Source organism: Typopeltis vanoorti, chromosome 9 (assembly GCF_054136105.1).
Source record: "Typopeltis vanoorti isolate ZY-2024b chromosome 9, IOZ_Tvanoo_1.0, whole genome shotgun sequence".
NCBI classification, from domain to species: domain Eukaryota; kingdom Metazoa; phylum Arthropoda; class Arachnida; order Uropygi; family Thelyphonidae; genus Typopeltis; species Typopeltis vanoorti.
In genome coordinates this window covers 80541989-80562689 of record NC_143557.1, presented here as the reverse complement: position 1 = coordinate 80562689, position 20701 = coordinate 80541989, and the positions used below count along the sequence as shown (strand labels likewise).

Genomic DNA, 20701 nt, shown 5'->3' with positions numbered 1-20701 from the left:
GTTTACAGCCACTTCTTTAACCAGCTGATTGGCTCTCTCATTTCCTGTTACCCCAGTATGCATCCTCACCCAACAGAACTTAATTTCCAATCCTTCTAGAGTGAGATTCCTTATCAGATTTCATGTCTGCTCTATTAGTGCTAGGTGGTTGCTCTGGTTTTTTATGCCATCAATAGTGCTTCTACTATCACTAAATTTTTGCTCTCTTTTAATGAGGGTGCTGAGTTCTAATTCCTGGAGATATGTGAGTAAATAAACTATAACAAATTGTTCTGCTTCATTATCTGAACAGAGGGGAATACAGTCTAAAACAGCATAATGGACTGTCTCTAATATACTATGAGGGAGCAACCAACATTAACTTCTCTTTGATATATGTTTTCTTCACTGGGTGTAGTGAAGTGGAAGTTCATAGTGGTTTGGAGCAATGTAGGCATTTCCATTATATCTTCCAGAAGTGACTTCACATGTAATACAGAACTCTAGAATCTTCAGGCAGATTGGTGTTAGATCAGCAATAACACAACCTGTCTTGAAAGATATTGTCCAGTATCCTTTAATTATTCATGTGGGTATAAGGCACTGAACTCTGGTTAACGTTTGTTGGTTTTTCTTAGATTTTAGTGCATCTTCCAAGCAGGTGCAGCATACAGTATCAATGGTAGTATAGCTCTGGTATATAATGCTATGATTTTGACTTTGGTTTCAGTTGTGAAAGAAAGTAATTACCTAATAACAAGTCATACTGGATGCTTTTAGTGCTCATTGGCTAATCCCCAGTTTATCCTTACCGACTAAGCTAGAAAATTTACAATTTGTAAGCTTTTTTCAGGCAACATATGAGATGTGATTATTGAAGCTAAATTTGTTGTCTATTGTTAACTGTAGTATTAATTCACTGGCTACCTCTAGAACTTCTCCATTTATGAAGACTGTTATAGGCTGTTTCGATTGTTTACATGAAATCAGGAGCACTTAGCCTTGGTGCTATTGAAAGTAACTTTCTTCTCATGAGCCTGGTGCACAATTTTAATAAGTTCTTCATTGGCCATTACTTCAAAGTGTCCTTAGTCATGTAACTGAATCACTACCATCAAATCATCAGAAAATGTTATGACTTGGGTTTCAGCTGTGACAGAGTCTCAACTGACGTTTCAGAAACCTGGTCCAGAGCAAGGACCTTGTTGGCAGTCTCATTTGGCTTCTTTCATTATAGTTGCTCTTCTGTCTGTGAAATAAGTTTTTGTAAGATAGAGTAGGTTTTTTTGAAATATCTTAATTGAGTAATTATGGCTAGCTACCAAGCAGCATCAAAGACACCTTGCACATTGATTGAGATCAATAGTAGTCATTTTTTTTGTTGTAGACTGTCTCATGTGAACTTTTTTAATCTCCATAATATAGTCTACAGTATTTGAATGAGGTCTAAATGCATACTGAGTGCTGTTTAATGGGTCTCTTGAATAGACAAAGCACATTATTCAGTTTATTAGTTTTTCTAGTACATTACCAGTGACATTTATGAGACTAATTGGCCTGTATTTGCTAATTTCATGAGATACCTCTTTTCCTTGTTTGATTATCAGTATCATTTTAGAGTGTTTCCATAATAAGGAAAATTGTCTTTTCTTGAGGCATTTGTTGATAAATTCAGGTAATTTGAGAAACATTTTTAGGAGTATTTCACTAGATATCCTGTCATCTCCAGGGATTTTTCCTGGATCTATTGATCTTAATATTGATTTAATTTCATTAGACATAAATAAATTGTCATTAGGAGTATCTATATCTGTTTCCATTCATTGTCTGCATATTTTGTGAATTTCCTCATCTGTTGATTGGGTGTCATCAGGATAAACTTGTTTATCATAATAACTATGGTTTCTGCTAAGTTTCTAGTGTAAGAGCCATCTGTTTTTTTAAAAGTTGATATGGATGTTATTTTATTTTTGCTTGCTGCTAATTTATATATACAGTTTCAAGGATTCAATGAAGTTGACACAGTGCAAAATTATTTTCATGATTTTGTTTTCACATTTGTAACTTTCGATTGATAGCTTTATTTGGCTTTATAATAATTCTGTCGTCTACTCTGCCTTAAATCTTGATTGTTGTAGGTTCTTTGATAGAGTCATCTGAGTGCATCAATGACTTTTCTTAAGACTGTTAGTTCATCATTCCACAATGTGTTACTTTTTTGCTATTGATCTTTAGCTTCTTGGGTATTCTGAGTGTTTAGTCACAGGATTTTTTTAGAGATGATGAAAGTTCAGAAAAAAAGACATCTATATTTGTTTGTGCTGATGCCCAGATGGCTAAGTTCTTGTCTAGTTTAAGCTGTTGTTTGCTGGTGACAATTGATACTCTGAGATTAGGCTTGCAAATTCTGCTTTCAATGCTTTTGCAAATGCTTCCTTCACGATGTACTTAATGTTACTGCACTGGTTTGACCTGTATTCCACTTAAATTTTTGTTGTTAATGATGAAACTTAATATGTGATGATCAGAACAACTTTCTTCTTCCCCACATCTCTATTCAGGATAAAATAGCATAATTTTCCATTGTCAGGTTTATTGTCAATGAAGCGCTTTCTCTGATATTTTCAAATGATGGGATATTATTGGTGCCGTTTAGTATGTGTATGGAACTTGATGCTAAAAACTCTTCCAGATTTGAACTACTATTGTTCGTGCTCTTGTTAAAGCAAAAAACAGAATGGGCACTGCTATCAATTGCTAGGATTAAGCCATGATTGATAATAAAATCCATGATGTTGCTCAATTTTACTAAGTTGTATTTTATGTCACTATGATAGTTTAGATACACATTTGCAGCAAAAATTTTGATACTGCTGTACATAATTTCTATAAGTACCATGTCCACATTGCCATACTGAGAAATTAATATTGCCTTGACTTCAGGGTTGACCACAAGTATTGCAGCTTGCTTTCTTTCGAATCCTTTGGTAAATACTTTAAAATTAGTTGGAAATATCAACAACAAAATATTTTGTTGATGACGTTAAGGTTCTTGTATTAATGCTATCTATTAGCCTTGATAGAGCACCAAAGATTTATTTGAAGCCATGCCAGGGAAGTATTGCTGTTTCTGCTAACTTTATTATTGCTTTCCATAATCAATGTTTTGAATTTTGAGCTGTTTGTAGTAATAGGTAAATGACAAGCAGTCTTTGCTTAGTGCCAAGTGTTTGCAGTCGTTTTTGGTTTTGGCATGCTTATTATGATTTTGGCAGTTTATACAGTTCATCTTGGACTCATTTCATGGGCACTCTTGAAGCTTTTGTTCCTTAGAGCAGAACGGACAAGTGGTTTTTCCCCTACAGTCTCATGTATGATGGTGGAACTTATTGCAGTTAAAGCACCTCAGAACACTAACATAGTCTGTGCAATGGCAAATTCTCCACAACATTTTAACATTTGTTTTCAGCAATTTTATTCTCAAAATTGGATCAACTTCAATAATTAAGTCCCTCTTGCTAATTTTTTTTTTTTATTTGTCATGTTAATTTTGTGTGTAATCTTAGTGTCCCCAATGAAGAGCTCTTAATTCAGTAAGCATACTGAGCCAACATTGTCCCATATCAATTTCACTAGGAACATCACATATAATTATCCTTGGAAGATATTTCTTACTGGGATTTGCTACTAACATATCTTTCCATTCCTTAGAAATTTCATTATGCAGTAAGTCAATATCTGTCTTTTCATTAGTTTCAATTAACACTCCTCCATTATTAATACTTTCAATTTTTGTGATTCCGATTTTGATTTTTCTCGGATCTATTTTATCTTTTTTGATGTTTTTAGTTTCTTTCCTGTTTAATGAGCTGCCAGTTTGACAATTAATTTAAAGCAAATTCTGTTACCCACTTCATGTTCATTTTTATTGTTTTTAACAGCTTGTAAATATAGCAGAGTTGCTTGATCCAAATTAGCCTGTGCCTATTTTGTTATGGTGGATTATTCCTTGAATGCTTTTTTCATTTTTCACTTTGTTGAATACTTTTGTTGATTACTTCACTCACAGCAGTTAGTACATTCTTTTTTAAATCATTCAAAATTGAAGCGTATTCTTAAAAGTGACACTTTCAATGATTTGACCTTCAAAAGACTGTTCTTTGTGACCTATGTTCTTCCCAGAGGCAACAGTGTGTGCGTGTGTAGGGGAGAGGGGGGGGGGAAGCGATGGCCATTGCCATAGAAGCTAATCCTATGGTGAGAGGGATGTTGTCTTTATGGGCAGCTTAACAATGGATACAGTCTCACCAGTCATATTTAGAGACCAAAAAGGGAAGAATAAAAAATCATTCCTCACTGTTAGAAAGAACATTGTACAAGCAATCAATACTTGATACATAAAGTTTTCCTCCTTGATACTAAACAAAATCGGGCTAAAAAAAGAGAAGCCATCACAGGTATGTCCATTCACTACCATTTTGTATGTGTGTGTGTGCGGTTTGCATGTGTGTGTAACTTCGGGGATATTTATTTATTAAATACTATCATTAAACACATTTTTGGAAAGAGAACCATGCATAATAATCTTACAAAAATGGAACTAGCAGCAATCAAGTCATCGAAAGCTAATCAAGACATCGAAAGCTAATCAAGACATAATTATAACAAAATCGGATAAAGGCAATGCCACTGTCGTCCTTGACAGGTCAACATCCATCCATCAGATGAATCGACTAGTCTCCAATAACAGCACCTATCAGCTAGTAAACTATAACCCAACTAACAGAATAAAGAAAAAAACTGAGAAATTACTTAAGTCCATCACTTCTTGGCCATCAGACATGGTTAAAAAACTTATACCCCATTACCCCTGCTCTCCCAGAATATATGGTGTTCCGAAAGTACACAAACAAAACGTGCCGCTTCGATCAATTTGGAAGGAACAGATAGCCCTAATTACCACCTAGCCAAGAAATTAGCATCAACACTCAAGGAGTTGGTAGGTCATTCCCCCTCCTATATAAAGAACACACAACATTTTATAAACAAAATTAAAAACATAACACTTATTAGTCAGTTTCGACGCTTCAGCCCTTTTCACAAATGTCCCAATCAATGACACAATTTTTCTCCTATGGAACAAACTTCCACCCGCTGTTACAGCTCTCTTTGTCCACGTACCACGTCCTGGTTACTTCGTGTGGCAAAATAAATTTTACCTATAAAAAGAAGGTACGGCCATGGGCTCACCACTATCCCCCCAATTGCTAACTTCTATATGGAGGCTTTTGAGCAAAGTGCTCTCGATTCCTTCACTCTAAAACCTACAGTGTGGCTTAGATATTTTGATGATGTGTTCGTTATCTGGCCACATGGGTGACAAACACATTCCTTAGCCACCTGAACAAACAACATGAACGCATACAATTTACTATAGAAACCGAAAATCAGAACTCACTCCCGTTCCTGGATACACTGGTCACACGTCTTCCTACAGGCAGTCTATCCTTCACGGTCTACCACAAACCGACACACACTGGCCAAGACATACATGCTAATTCATACCACCACCACCCATCACAAAAATATGGATTCGTTAACAACCTTAAAAACAGAGCTATAACAATTTGCTCTAACCAGCAAGCTCTTAAACAAGAACTAAATATCATCAGCAACACATTTATAAATAATAGCTATAACAAAAATACTATTAACAAAGTTATTCATAAAACATCATCAAAAAAAGAATCTAGATTACAGTAAAACCATAGCCATTCCATACATTAAAGGGTTATCAGAAAAAATCAACAGAATCCTACACCATTATAATCTCAATGCCACCTTTAAACCACCTATAAAACTTAAAAACATATTCAACTCCTCTAAGGATCATCTCCTCCCATTGGCACATCTTGGAGTTTATTGCATTCACTGCACCTGTAACTTACCATACATTGGTGAAACTGGACATACAATCCCTATACGTAAGAAAGAACAACACATTAAATATAACAATTTTGGTGAAGCAGACTTCTCAGATCATGCTCTCAACACCTTACACCAAATTGACTGGAAAAGTACCCACTCTTTACACCATACAAAAACCTGGTATGAAAAAAAATTTAAGGAAGCCTGCGAAATTCTGATAAACCACTCAAATATCAACAATAATGGTGGCATGAAAATTCCAAGAATCTGGATGGCACATATTCAGCCCACTTAATATTTAGTATCTAGCATACTCCAGGACTCTAGGCAACCATCAGCCAGTATTGGAAACCATTCCATACTAACTGGTTGGAATTTATATGTATAAACATGTTGCTTCTCAGCCCAATGTAATTTTACAACCGATAGATAATAATAATAAGAGGACTCTAACGTTGATGTAGTAAGGTTTTTTTTTTTTTTTCACCAGAGGTCAGGCCAATAATTGTTGTAATGGTTGGTCAGTAACTTTAGCAAACCATGTAGATTGTAGTGCAGCTTGTTTCTCTGTATATAGTGTATATGCTCCAGAAGATGACCTTGATATAAAGGTCGAAACGTCGAGTGTTGATTTTGGTTTATATTAAACTAAAGTTTTACTTAAACATGGTAGTTGTCTCCATAATTTTCCAAAAATGTATTCTGATCACCGTGTAAGCCTCATTAAATCACTATCATTAAATTATTACTGTAGTCAAAGTGAAATTTAAAAACTCACCTCACACATTTCTTAATAATGAAAAACACATCATCCAGCATACTTGAAGTAGAAGAGCTATCTTCAATTATATCCATACTAATAGCCTGAAAAACATATAGAAAATAAAGATAAAGAAATAAATAATATAATATAATATATATAAATACATAATATAATAAATAAATGTAAAAAAATATTAGCTGAATTCAGACCTCTTCTCTCTCTCTCTCTCTCTCTCTCTCTCTCTTTAATAATCTGAAAATTCTAGATAGAGGAATAATATAGAGAAGGCATTGTAAAAATGTTTCCTATTTGAAGTAATTATGCTCATGCCTTTGGTAAACAGACAATATTTTTGTCAGGACATCGATACCTATAGCTATGACAAAGTGTCATTTACAAAAATTTTGGCCAGAAAAACAAATAAAATTCAAAATTAGTCTGTTATCGCACTGTAAGAACTTCAGAAAACAAATTCCAAAAATGTTTTCAAATTTACATAGAAAGAGGAACGATATTATTATTATTTATACAGGTACTTCACAGAGTCATAAGACTCATCATGGGAGACCTACACTATCCATTAACATAATACCTACCATGCATTTTCTTAAACTTATTCGCTGTTGGAGCACTCACAACCACATCTGGCACTCATTCACCACTCTCCAATCCACTCATTTCTCCCTACTCCTCATGAATTGAAACTTTCTTTTGTGTCAATCTTATAGAATCCCTTTAGTAACTTTCTATTATATTCTCTTCTCCGGCTCTTGGCTAAAATCTGCAACCCACACACCTCAAATCTATCCTCGTAGGGGACATTCCACAGACCTGTCACTTGCTTGATTACTTGTCTCTGAATTCTCTCCACCATTTCCTGGTACCCTAGAAATGCAGGTAACCAAATCTGTGCATAGTAGTCACATTTAGATGAATAAAGAGGATAATATTTACTTGTCAATGTGTTCTCCAACATCCAAGTAATCCTCTGAGCTATTCTGCCAACTCTTGCAATATGTCCTCTGAATTTCAAATCTCTATACACCATCACAACCAGATTTTCCATCAATTTCTTATAATCTAGTACCATCAGTATGATGCAAAGCATGTAATCCTTTCATTCCAAATTGTATTAACTTATATTTTATAACATTAAATTGATAACCATTGTCCTTTGCCCACACTGCCAATTTATTTAAATCATCCTGCAAGATATCTATATCACCATTATCAACTATTGCCCTGGTTTTGCATCACCAACAAACAACTGAACCCTCACTCAAATCTTCTGCTATATCACTAATGTACATATTAAAGAGTTGCAGTCTTAGTCCTCTTGGGGGACTCCACTAGTCACCCTCATTCATCTTAATTCCACTCCATTGTATGCTACTCTCTGATGTCCATCTGTCTATTAGCTATCCTCATCATATCCATTCCCATTTGCTTCAACTTATGTAATAATTTTCCATGTGTATTCTTTCAAATGCCTTTGCAAAGTCCAGCATATCATTGTATAGCCATTTTCTTTATACAATTTTGCTGTCACCTTATTATAAAATGTGAATAAATTTTTAGGTAGAACCTACCTTTTACAAAACCATGCTGCCCACTACAGAGTATCATATTCCTCTTCACCTATTCCTGAATTTTAGTTTCAATCACCTTTATGTAATGGAACTGTCTTACTCTCTTTCCACTCCCTTGGACCTTTGCCAGAGCTGAAACTTAGATTAAACAACTTTGGCAGAGGCACCACCAGTTCACTTGCACATTCTTGTAACACACGAGCTGACATACCATCTAGGCCTACTGCTGTATTCACATTGATATTTTTCAGCATATTGAGTACCTCCAGATTATCTACTTCAATTCTCACATCAGACTCTGACACGTCAGTAACTGCAAAGTCATCACCACCTGAATGATATACTCTTGCAAAGTGATTACTTAGTAACTGAACTATTTCTTCTACTTCTCTTACTTTCCTACCATCAGAACTGAGTAAAGTTATCTTTCCATAATCATTCTTTCTCTTACTTGCTACATAGCAAAAAAAAACCTCTTTTGGATTTATTTTGGCCTGCTTAGTTAATTTTCTTTCAAAATCTGATTTAGCCTTCTTACCATACTTGTTACCCTTCTTGCTTGTGCTTTATATTGCTTATGAGCATGTTGATCATCTTTTTGTTTATATTCCTTCCACAATGCTTTTTTTTACAGCTGTTGCTTTATATTGCTACTCATCTACTTAATCCCTACTCAGTTTATCCTCCTGACACCAGGTACACAGTCTGATATTACCTTGCTCAAGCAATACCTGATTACTTCCAATGCACTAATGACATTCGTTCTATGTAGCTTATTATGCCATGGCACTTCTCAAGTTGCCTTCTAAGTTTGTCATATTCACCAGTTTTGCAGTTCCACATAAATCCTTTCTTGACTGAAAATTCCATATGTTGAGTAACCTCCCATTACAAGACTGCACTTTACTTTCTCTGACCGGATGTAGAGTTGCTACTGTAGTTATAAATAGATCTCATGATACTATCACCAGATCCAATGCTCTGCCCCCCCCCCTCCATTATGTGCTGTTTCAGGCAATTATCCCTCAGTAACTGCATAAATTCCATCTCCATTTTGCCATGTGCCCTTTCCTCCTTCCAATCTATGTTTCCATAGTTCAAGTCTCCTATGATAATTGTTTGACCTGCACTTATTGCTAAATTGCTAATGCATGACATCCCCATTTTCTTCTGAACCCCAAGGTATGTACCAGCAAACAACAATATATTTTGTCCTATTGGCCTCTATCTCACATCAGCCTCAAATGAACCATTTTCCCTCAAATCTACAATCTTCCCAAACTTCTATTTTTGTTTTTGAAGTTTTTCAGCTATCATTAATAATATCCCTCCTCCTGCCCTATTTCTTCTATCTTCTCTGAAAATACAGTATCTATTGCATCCTATTCCAGTATCTACACCATTCTCTGACAACCAGGTTTTGATTATGCCGATAATTTTTGGCCAAGTCAAAAGCTGACCAATGCCAAAAACTTCTGTCCTTTATTTATTTCTGATACTTAAGGTATTCATCTACATGCATTTCATCATCTCCTCGGGCCCACAGTTACCTTTACATATTGTCAATACCTATCCAGTCAGATTCAAAACCTGGGAAACTGTACCCAACCCTTGACAATCATTCCTTCACTCATACTCATCTATCCCAGGAGTGACTCACAGTCATTCCTACACTCATACTCATTTGCAGGGGTTATTATTTCCTCACGGTCATTCCTGCGCCCACACTCATTTGTCCCAGGGATGGCTAGACACATGCTTATTTGCTTCCCTTCTAATATCTCTAGTTTCTCTGGTTTTGAACTTCCGAACTCTCACTGAACAGCACTTTCTCCAAACATCTAATTCCAAAAACATTCGACTGCAGTCCATCAGGCATATACAGGTCCTTTCATCCATCAAATTCACACCACATATCTATAAATTGCATACCATTCCCACTACACAATTTTCTTGTTGACAATCATGGCAATTCTTCTAAAAAGTAAAATATATATAAAGATCAAAAGTGCGTATAAAGTTTTTTTTTCTTTTTTTTTTACTTTTACTTTCTTACGCTTCATTTTTGCTTCTTACAACAACTCTTTCATATCCTCTCTCATTGCATATTTTTCACCATTCAAATAATTTGTGCTGCCAAAACAATTAACTCATTCACTTCTTTCTTCTGCAAACTTATAGCTTCACTAACATCCTTTATCTCAAAACCTGGGAAACATGATTTCATCACTTTCTCATTAAGTGTACCTCTTATCATGAAATCCCCATGCAATACTTTCTCTTTTCTCCCAGTTTCTCACATGTTTATGCTTTTTCCCATTCACTCTTTCTTTCTCCCTCCTGATGTACCACATGCCAATTGTTTCTCCAGTCGCTCAAGCTCATGTTTTGTCCTGTGAAGGAGTCTGCATAAACATGCAATTGCTTTCCACACTGGCATCTCATCAACCATATTATTACTTTTGTCCACTTCCTTCAAACTCTCATTTGTATTTCATGCACTATCATTCACTGCTTCCGCTACATACCCTTAGTATCAATCACTTCATTCAGCAACACCACTGTATTTATTCACAAAACATTTCTGACAAACATTCTCTCCATTCTCGCTCTCATACCACAAACTATTCACTCTTGGCAATAAATACATTAAATGCTACATTGCACTAAATTCCGCATATTAAAATCATTCAACATTGATGTCTTGGCCACAATTTTTCTCATATGCATCGGTGCCATAATATAGAATGCTTTTCAAATAATATCATAATAATAGCCAAAACTAGAACAACACACTTAACAATATAGTCAAAACTAAAGAAAATTACACCAATTATATTTAACAATATTGCCAATATTAACAAAAACAAAGACTTATCTGAGCAATATGTGCAACTGCAGCAGCTAATAATGATGCTAGTTCCCTTCAAATAGAAGAAGAGACAACCTACCTTTATTTTAGTAAAATTATGGCGACTACAACTGTGTTAGGAATGATTACTTCAATTTCCCAACATTTTTGCCTTTATATTAAGGTCATCTGGAGTACACACACACACACACACACACACAAAGACAAGCTATATTACATTTCAAACAGTATGCTAAAGTGACAATGCTTTGATCAACTGCTATTCTACTGGCCTGACTTCTAGTGGAAAAAAAATCACATCAAATCTATATTCTATTAATAACATCATAAGAGAACAAATTCATACAGATAGTTTTAATATAGCAAACGCGGTGGCCTAATCCATAATTTAACATGAGTGTTGTTATATTAGAGTTAAGATCCTAGATTACTTACAGTTTGTTTGTTTGTCATGTGGGGTTCCCCAAATTTTCTCCATCTGTCCCTCTTAGGACTGATTGAGGTTGTGCTCTACAGTGAGGGACTTCTAAGTATGCATTTTTGATTGTAGATCCATTGTGTGTGTTCATGGGGCCGGTTTGCCTGTTCTGAAGGACAAAAAAACCCAAGTTTCCAGGAGGGAAAACCCTCTTCCTCCGTATGAAACCAGCTAACCCACCTTTAGTCGAAAGAGATCAAATAAAGGTTCCTCACATCAAAGATGGGAATTGAACCCAGGTATTTCCAACCAAAGAGCTTCGTCTATACTGACTGAGCTATGGAGGCTCTGATTACTTACAGTCCTAATTATACTTAATTCTTAAACCATAAATTAAAGATACCAAGAAATTATATACTTGGTTTAATCTTTTATCCAAGTGTAAGCAAACAAAGTTTCCACCTGACGTATTTTCAGGACTGGGACAACTCGTATATAGAGGCCAATGACTTCACATCACTTGCCTTAGTATCCCATAATGCAAAGCACATATCCTTACAGACACGTATAATGCTATGCATTATGGGAAGGGTCACTATCTAGACCAGTTTTGAGCTTTATTGAGGTCTCATCAGTGGGAGCCAGATCCAGAGATAATACTATGGCAAGTGATGTGAAGTCACTAGCTTCTATATATGAGTTGCTGTTGCCCCAGTCCTGAAAATAATTCAGGTTCAAACTTTGTTTGCTTACACTTGGATAAAGGATTAAACCAAGCATATAATTTCTTGGTATCTTTAATTTATAGTATAACCAAGTGGAAAAACTTCCAATAACTCTTAGACCAAAAGGTTATGTGGGTAGAATATGTGCCATCCATATTCTTGGGATTTTTAGACTACCATTATTGTTAAGATTAGGATGGTTCATAAGAATTTCACAGGCCTCCTTAAATTTATGCTCATACCACGTTTTGGTGTGATGCAAACAGGTGCCTTTCCAGTCAATTTTATGCAGAGTATTCAGGGCATGATCAGAAAGGTGAGATTTACCATAGTTGTTAAATTTAATGTACCATTTATGCTCCTTTTTTTCTGATAAGAATTGTGCATCCTGTTTCACCTACAGGGTGTTCGGGATAAATTTGACATATTTATAATTAATTATATTTTTCCGTAAGTTACATGTATTAACACACACTTCTCTTCATTTAAAAGTTTGGACCCTTCTTCATTCATATACAAGATGTCAGAAAGGATGGATAGCTGGAACCCACCTGAATCATGGAAGAGAATAACTTGTATCATGATGATTCGTGCCCGCCATCAAAATAAGGATATTACGACTGCTGCCCAATGCTCCCTGAATACAGTAAAAACAATCAGGCATGAACTAGAGACTTGCAATGGTGACTACGAGGATGTAGCAAGAAGAAAGATCCCTAGCAGACGATCTGATTGCGTTCGTACAGCAGAATTCCTCGCAAATCTGCAGGAACAGGTGTTGAAGAACCCTGGCATTGGAATTCGGGCTTTGTTCGTGGAGTTGCTAACTGTAGTCAAGCCCTGGATAACAAGGGTAGCCAATGGTAGGCCGTATGTATGGCAGCAGGATTCGGCCCCTTGCCACACCTCTGGGAAAAGTCAAAAATGGTTGTCTGAAAATTTCTACGACTTCACCAGTCCAAATGTTTGGCCTCCAAACTCCCCAGACCTTAACCCCATGGATTATTTTGTATGGGGCACAGTTGAAAAAGACACCAATCGCACTTCCAGTAATACAAAAGCCCAGTTAATGGATAAAATTAAAACAGTTTTTGCGGCCCTTCCCAGGGAGACTGTAGCATCAGCTTGTTCGAGGTTCCGAAGCAGAATTGAAGCTGTGATCGATGCTAATGGTGGTTATTTTGAGTAAATCTTGTTGATAGTATTGTAATTAACTCTGCCTGTAATGTTTTTTTGTCAATTCATTAAATTTAATAGATACAAAGAAGATTTTCTTTTTCCTTACGAAACTGTCAAATTTATCCCGAACACCCTGTATACAGGACAAATTATAGGTTCAATGAATATGGTATACTCCAGGGTGGGCCAGCAGAGGAAATGGACCCATGGTTGAATTGAATAAGTTCTTTCATTTTGCAGGTGGTTTAAAGATGCCATTAAGGTTGTATTTCTGTGGTATTCTGTTTATTTTGTCTGATATCTCTTCAATGTATGGAATGGCATGCAGGTTTATTGCAATTTAATTTGTTTTTATTTTTAAGTGAAGTCTTGTGAAGAATTTTGTTGATAGTAGCTTTGCTGTACCATTTTTCAGGAAGGTATTGCTGATAACTTTTAATTCATGTTTAACAGCTTGTTCACTAGAAAGCCCTGTTTTATAGTGTGTTAATGACACCAAGTTTTTGTGTTTGGTGGTGGTAAGAGTTTATGGGTATATATTGGCCAGTATGTGTAGGTTTATGGTAAATAGTGAAGGAAAGACTACCAGAAGGAAGATGTGTAACAAGTGTATCTAGAAAAGGAAGTGTATTCTGACTTTCAATTTCAACTGTGAATTTTATGAGTTTGTGTTGTTCGTTTAGGTGTCTGAGGAAAGTATCTAATGTCTGGCAGCCATGAGACCAGATAACGAAAACATCGTCAACATATCTAAGCTGGACTTTGGGTTTTAAAGTATAGGAATCTAGAGCATGTTGCTCAAAAGCTTCTATATAAAAGTTAGCAATTGGGGGGGGGGGGGGAGATAACAGTGAGCCAATGGATGTGCCTTCTTTTTGTGGGTAAAAAGTATTTTGCACATAAAATAGCCAGAACATAGTACATGAGCAAAAAGCGCTGTGATACCGGGTGGGAATTTTTTTCACCTGAATTTTTCCTGTTACCCCCTCCACAAGCAATCGCTAACTTTTTCTAGAACAGAGTTTGCAGCTCATCTAACCATTAGTACTAATATTAATGTGGCTTACAACTTTTTTTTGTATATGAGAATGATATATAAATAAAAATTAAAATAAATGCTACAACAATAGTGTGTGTGTGTGCATGTGGTGTAGTGTGGTGAAGTGGAACATGGTGCAGAGGAATGAAATTAAATTATGGTTTAGTGACTTCTACCTTGATCACAGAGACAATATCAGGAGTAAAATAAAAATGTGATATGTATTTTGCATGTAGTCAATACAAAGGGAGTGAAAATGATTAGACTTAGAGAATAAAATCCAAGGAAAGACACCCTTTATGTGTACTAGTCAGCTGTTTTGTTCAGGTTGTTCTTGTGCAGAACGCCTAAAACAACTGCTCCCCATATCCTGGGAAGTTTCACACATCTGTATTTATTTAAATGAAGTCAGTTTTGAAGAGTAGTTGCCAATAGTTGTTTTATGGTTGTGAAGACATATTTTAGCAGATCTAGATTGTCCGTAAGAAGCCCACATTTACCCCCCCTCCTAACAATAGGTATTATTAAAACACTCGCTAACAGAATCATTACTCTCTCTCTCTCTCTTCTTATTAGAGATTATTAAAGCCAACTTAACCATATTCACCACACCTTTTTATCTAATGGTTACAATTCTAAGAGAATTAACAAAGTACCAAATATATCTTTAACCCAAATGCCTCATAACATGCAGATACAGACACAGATACAAATATCCTATGGTCTGAAACACTTACTTCATCTGTGTCACTATAAATTGGAACATTTATTGAAAGAAAGTACTAAAGCCTTACTTCACTGTCCAAACTTAAATCGGAATGACTGCCTCTCGCTATCTAAGAGATGGAGAGTCTTGTTCTAATCACCCATCATTAAAGTTTTTTTTTATAATGTAGTTAATTAATAACTAGTAATACAATATTTCCTCAGTTATACCTTTGTATTGTTTTATGCATAACAGGGGTGGTCAAAGCACAGATCGCAAGCCACATGCAGCTCTTTGACATATAATGTGGGGTTCGTGAAAATATGTTGGCTGAACTCCTTTTTGCATCACATCAAAATTAATATAAAATGTAAATTAAATTAAACATTTTGAAGCTATATAATTATTTACTGGGTGTAAAGTGAGAGTCCACTGGATTAAAATGTAAGTTTAATGTTCATTTTGAGTAAATATATTCAAGAATTTAAATGATAATTTTAATGTTAGATTTGATTCAAGGATTAAAGAAATTTCAGATTGGCAAGGATTACAAAGGAATTGTGCTGGAGAATCAGTAATTATACAAGCTAGTACTGACAATGTTAGTTTAGTGAACATGGCTTGTGATCACATGATTGTGGTGTGTGTGTGTGTGTGTGGCTGTGCTTGGGGCAGTGAAATTAGTGGAGTGTTAGTGTGATACTTGCCATTTTAGAGTTTGGTTGCATTGCATGTGTTGGACTTACTGTTTCTTTTTACTTTAATTATTTTTAGAAGTGTCTGTGAAAATTTTGTGAAGGAAGATGGCCTCATCAAATTGTAAGAAGTGAAATGAAAACAGAAATTTTAACCAAAAGTGTAAGGAAGATTTTGCATTCACCATTAAAGGAGATCAAACTTTGTGTCTTATCTGCAATGTGTCAGTCATTACAAAGCCAGTAACTTGAAACACCACTACGAAACAAATCATAAAAACTTTTTTGTCTGATTATCCACTTAAATCAGAATAAACAAGTTAACTGCCTTAAAATCATCAATAAAATAGCCAGCAGACACTGTTGACCATGTTCAGTAAGGAAGATGAACTATGACTGAAGCTAATTTTGTTATATCTGATGAAAAATTTGTTAAGAAGAATATAACTGAAGTTGTTGCAGTGTTAGATCCAAATAACACAAAACTTTAGTGACTAACACCAGCTTCATGCCACACTATAGAGGCATATCTGTATTTTCCCAGATCAGTGCTGATGTTGCAGGCAAAATGCAAAATGATTTAAAGAATTGCCTTTCATTCAGCTTAGCTCTAGATGAATTTACAGAGACATACAAGAAAACCCACAACTAACAATATTTGTTCGTTAGGTTTCCTCTGATGTAACTGTGAAAGAAGAGATGTTGGACTTAGTGGCACTAAAAGAAACATCATGTGGTGTTGACATTAAAAATGCACTTGGCAGAACCTTAACAAATGCTGATATTCCACTGGATAAACTCATCGGTGTTGCAGCAGATGGAGCACCTGCAACGGTGGGGAAAAATGCAGAATTAATTGCACTTATGAAAAGTGATCCCAACTTTCCAGGAGTTCTTCCAGTTCATTGCATTATTCATTGTGAACACCTGTCAGCCAGATACTTTGAGTATGCCGAAGTCATGAAATCTGCTCTTGAAATTGTCAATTTTATATGCTTAAATAGGAAGATCCACTGAGAGTTCAAAAATTTTATTGACGAATTGGAGCCTGAAGATAAACTCGGTGATGTTTTTGTCTACTGCATTGTGAAGTGGCTGTCAACCAGCAATGTCATAAGTAGGTGGATCTGTTGGAACCTATTATTACTTTTCTTGAAGAAAAAAAAATTCTATCCTCAACTGGAAAATGAATGATACGAGATCTAATGTTCAATACTGATAGTGAATCAAACTTTCAACTTGGCACTCCAGGAGAAGGATAAGACCGTTTCTGATCTTACTCAGAACAATTTTCAGCTTTTGGAATAAAGTAAGAGTTTTTCAAAGAGACATATTGTCAAGATACTTCAGTTCTTTCCCAATCTCAAAAGGAGAGTGAACAGATTTCCCTAATATTGAAATAAAAGACAACAAACTGGAAGAATGCAAAGATAAATTACAAGGATTGATTGATAATTTCATAGACAGGTTTGAGGATTTGTAGAAGCTGAAGCCCTGCTTTGCCATTTGTGTAAATCCAGTCATAGTTGATGCAATCAATGATGTTTGTTACAATTCTCAAACCTCTGCTTACAGAATCATCTGCTGTGGAAATGGAACTAATAGAATTACAGGAGGACATGGGTTTTAAGATGATCCATCAATACCAGTCTACAAGTGAGTTCTGGAAGCAAGTTCCAAAAATAAAATATCCTGAAGCAAAGAAAACCAGCATGCAACTCATAACATACTGTTGTGAATCACTGTACTCTATAATGAGTTTGTGAAGTTGAGGCATTGGGCAATCTTTATAAATCAACATCTGATGGAGCTAATTCATACAGCCTTCACAACATACCAGTCAGATTTACAATGACTCACAGCCAAGATGGAGATTCCCATGACCATAGCAGTAAATAGTGATAATTTTAGCAATATCTGTTTGGGTAAAAATATTATGGTAAGACCAATGGTGGCTCATCTATAGGGGCCACAAGGGATGGGTTCCACCTATATTTGTATAACTAGCCCAATAATTGTAGTTTTAAAAAATATGTTTCTCATCATCATCAAATTCCTGCCATGTACCCTCAAGGGGTGTACAGGATATGATAGTACTACATGAAAAAAATTACATCATTATTAACTTCCTATCTACAATTTTCCTCCAAATCAGTCTGTTACTTGTCAAGACTCCAACATTATCAGATCTTATATTTCTATCATCTAAGGCACTTTGTACCGTATCAATCCACCTACATCTTGGTCTTCCTCTGGGTCGTTTTGCTACCAACCTGACAGAAAACACTTGTTTTGCTAGTCTTTCTTCGCCCATTCTGTAAGTGACCATACCAGATTAGCTCTGCTAACGCATTCCTGGATGCTGACAATGTCAAGTTCTTTCCTAATATCCTCATTTTTAATATGATATTGCAATTGATGCCATCTGTTCACGCCTCTAATCTTTCTCAGGACTCTCATATCTGCGGTTTCTGGTCTTTAGTCAAGTGTTTTACTTCTGACCCAGCTCTCAGATCCGTAAGTTAAAACTGGTTTGAACACTGTCTTGTATACTACTAATTTAGTGTTCCGTCTAATTTCTCTCTTATTCCATATGAATTTATTCAATTGACTTCCCAACATACCAGCTTTGCTGATTCTGTAGTATATTTCTATATTTAATTTACCATCTTCACTAAAAATCGTGCCTAAGTAGCTGAAATGTTTTACATGTTCCACAGGTTCTCTATTCACAACACAGTTGACATTTTCAATGATTCTGCCTATTTTCATTGTCTTTGTCTTTTTATTGCTGACCTTCATACCATATCTATTACAACAGTTATTCAATTTAGTCAGAGAATCTTGCAGACTTGTAGCGGATTTATTTAGAAGTATAACATCATCCGCATAAAGCAAAGAGCTGACATTAACATCTCCAATTTTGATATCATGTTTAATACCACTTTCCTTCATCATGTGATCCATATAGATAATGAATAACAGAGGGGATAATGTACATCCTTGTCTCACACCAGATTTAACATTAAACCAGCTTCCTGTACTTCCTGCAATTCTAACTGACTTACAACTCAAATAAAGACTAAGTATTGCTTGATATAATACCCCATTGACACCATATAACTGCAGCGTATTGAATAGCTTCTCACTTGGCACCTTATCATATGCCTTTTCCAAATTGACAAAACTTAAATACAGATCTTTGTTATATTCCCATGCTTTTTCGACTATTTGTCGTAAAGTGAAGATCTGATCCTGACAGCCTCTATTTGGCCTGAATCCAGCTTGTTCTTCACCAAGCTTTTCTTCCACAATTCCTCTAAGCCGTTTCTCAAGTATACTTGCATAGATCTTGCCAGGAACACTCAGTAGGGAAATACCTCTGTAATTCTCATGTTCAGTTTTATTTCCCTTTTTATATATGGGTACTATGAGAGCTCTACTCCAATCATTGGGAATTCATCCCTCTGTCCAGGCTTTCTGAACTATGCAGTGCAGCCACTGTAAGACTCTTATACCACCATACTTCAGCATTTCTGGTCGAATATCATCTACTCCTGCTGCCTTTCCACATTTCAAGCCGTTGATGGCTTTTTCTACTTCAAGTATCGATATGTATTCCTGACTGCATGCTTGGTCAGTGTTTTTTTACCACTCTGCTGCCATCACTGCTTGTTTCATTTAGCAGTTTTTCAAAGTAATTACTCCATACTTCAAGGATATCTTTTTCTCCCGTTTTCATCACCTTTATCATCTCTAACTCCTTTTACAGCACTCTTTCCTCCATTCCTAAGCTTCTTCAACAACCTCCAGAATATTTTGCCACCTTCTTGATATGTATTTTCTCTATTCTTGCCAAAGTCCTCCCATGACTTTTGTTTAGCTAGTTTTACGCAGTGTTTAGCATTCTTACATTTGTCTCTGTATTCTCTAAGAGCACAAGCTGACTTTATTTGCCAGGCACTTTTGATATGTGTGTGATTCTTTGATTGTGAAGCACGTGGCAATGCTTATCGTGGCTACTGGGTGCAACGCTTATCTTGGGGCCAGTTTAGTCTGGCGCAGTCACTGTGTTTGTACGTAAATAGCGTGCTATTCTTTCATTGTCTTATTATTTATTCTCGTTGTTGATCTGTTTTATTGTTTTTAGTGTGTTTAATTATTGTTGTCATTTTTTGTTATAATTTATTTTAAAGTTTAAATTTTTATTACGTCCATAAACAATACATGTTAATTATGAACAAAATCGATAGTTCATATTATGTTTACTTTGTAAAAAATAAAATTTATGATTTTTCTTTGACTTTTATGTGTTTATATTTATGGGTTCTATTAGTCAATCTAAATTAAACAATTTTATCTTTTTAAAAATTTATTTTCTCTGAAGTTTCAACATTGATTTATAAAATAAATAATAGAAATAATAACTTTTTTTTTTTTAACATTTGAAAAATGAAAACATTTTGCAGGGCAGCCAGCTGGAGTCGAACCAGCATCTTTGGATTGCCGGTCCATTGCTCTAGTCCGATTATATTTTATTTAAGCATATATGTACAGCATATATTGTACATCAAAGCATATATGTAAAGTCAGAATAAATATATATACAACTATTTACAATATATATCTGTACATGCTTATTCTAATTGACATTTTTTTTTTATATGCTCTAGTCCATTGAGCTATGCCTGCAACTGCAAATCTTTCGAGTTTTCGTGTTATTAATAGGTTGAGCCAGTATATGTTACGTACTAACACTTTTAAAAAATTAATAGCTCAATGCATCATTGGATTCTGACTAAACATTA

The 20701-nt window shown here is 35.4% G+C and overlaps 1 protein-coding gene across 4 annotated transcripts in view; it reads right to left on the bottom strand.

Moving 5' to 3' along the window:
• The window catches only part of Cog4 (conserved oligomeric Golgi complex subunit 4), a 321056-nt gene that overhangs the window by 175221 nt on the left and 125134 nt on the right, over nucleotides 1-20701 (bottom strand). For all 4 annotated transcript variants that reach the window (XM_090397413.1, XM_090397410.1, XM_090397412.1 and 1 more), the window contains one exon: nucleotides 6686-6771. In XM_090397413.1, the coding sequence (XP_090253539.1) occupies nucleotides 6686-6771 (86 nt within the window). The remainder of the gene's footprint in view (nucleotides 1-6685; nucleotides 6772-20701) is intronic.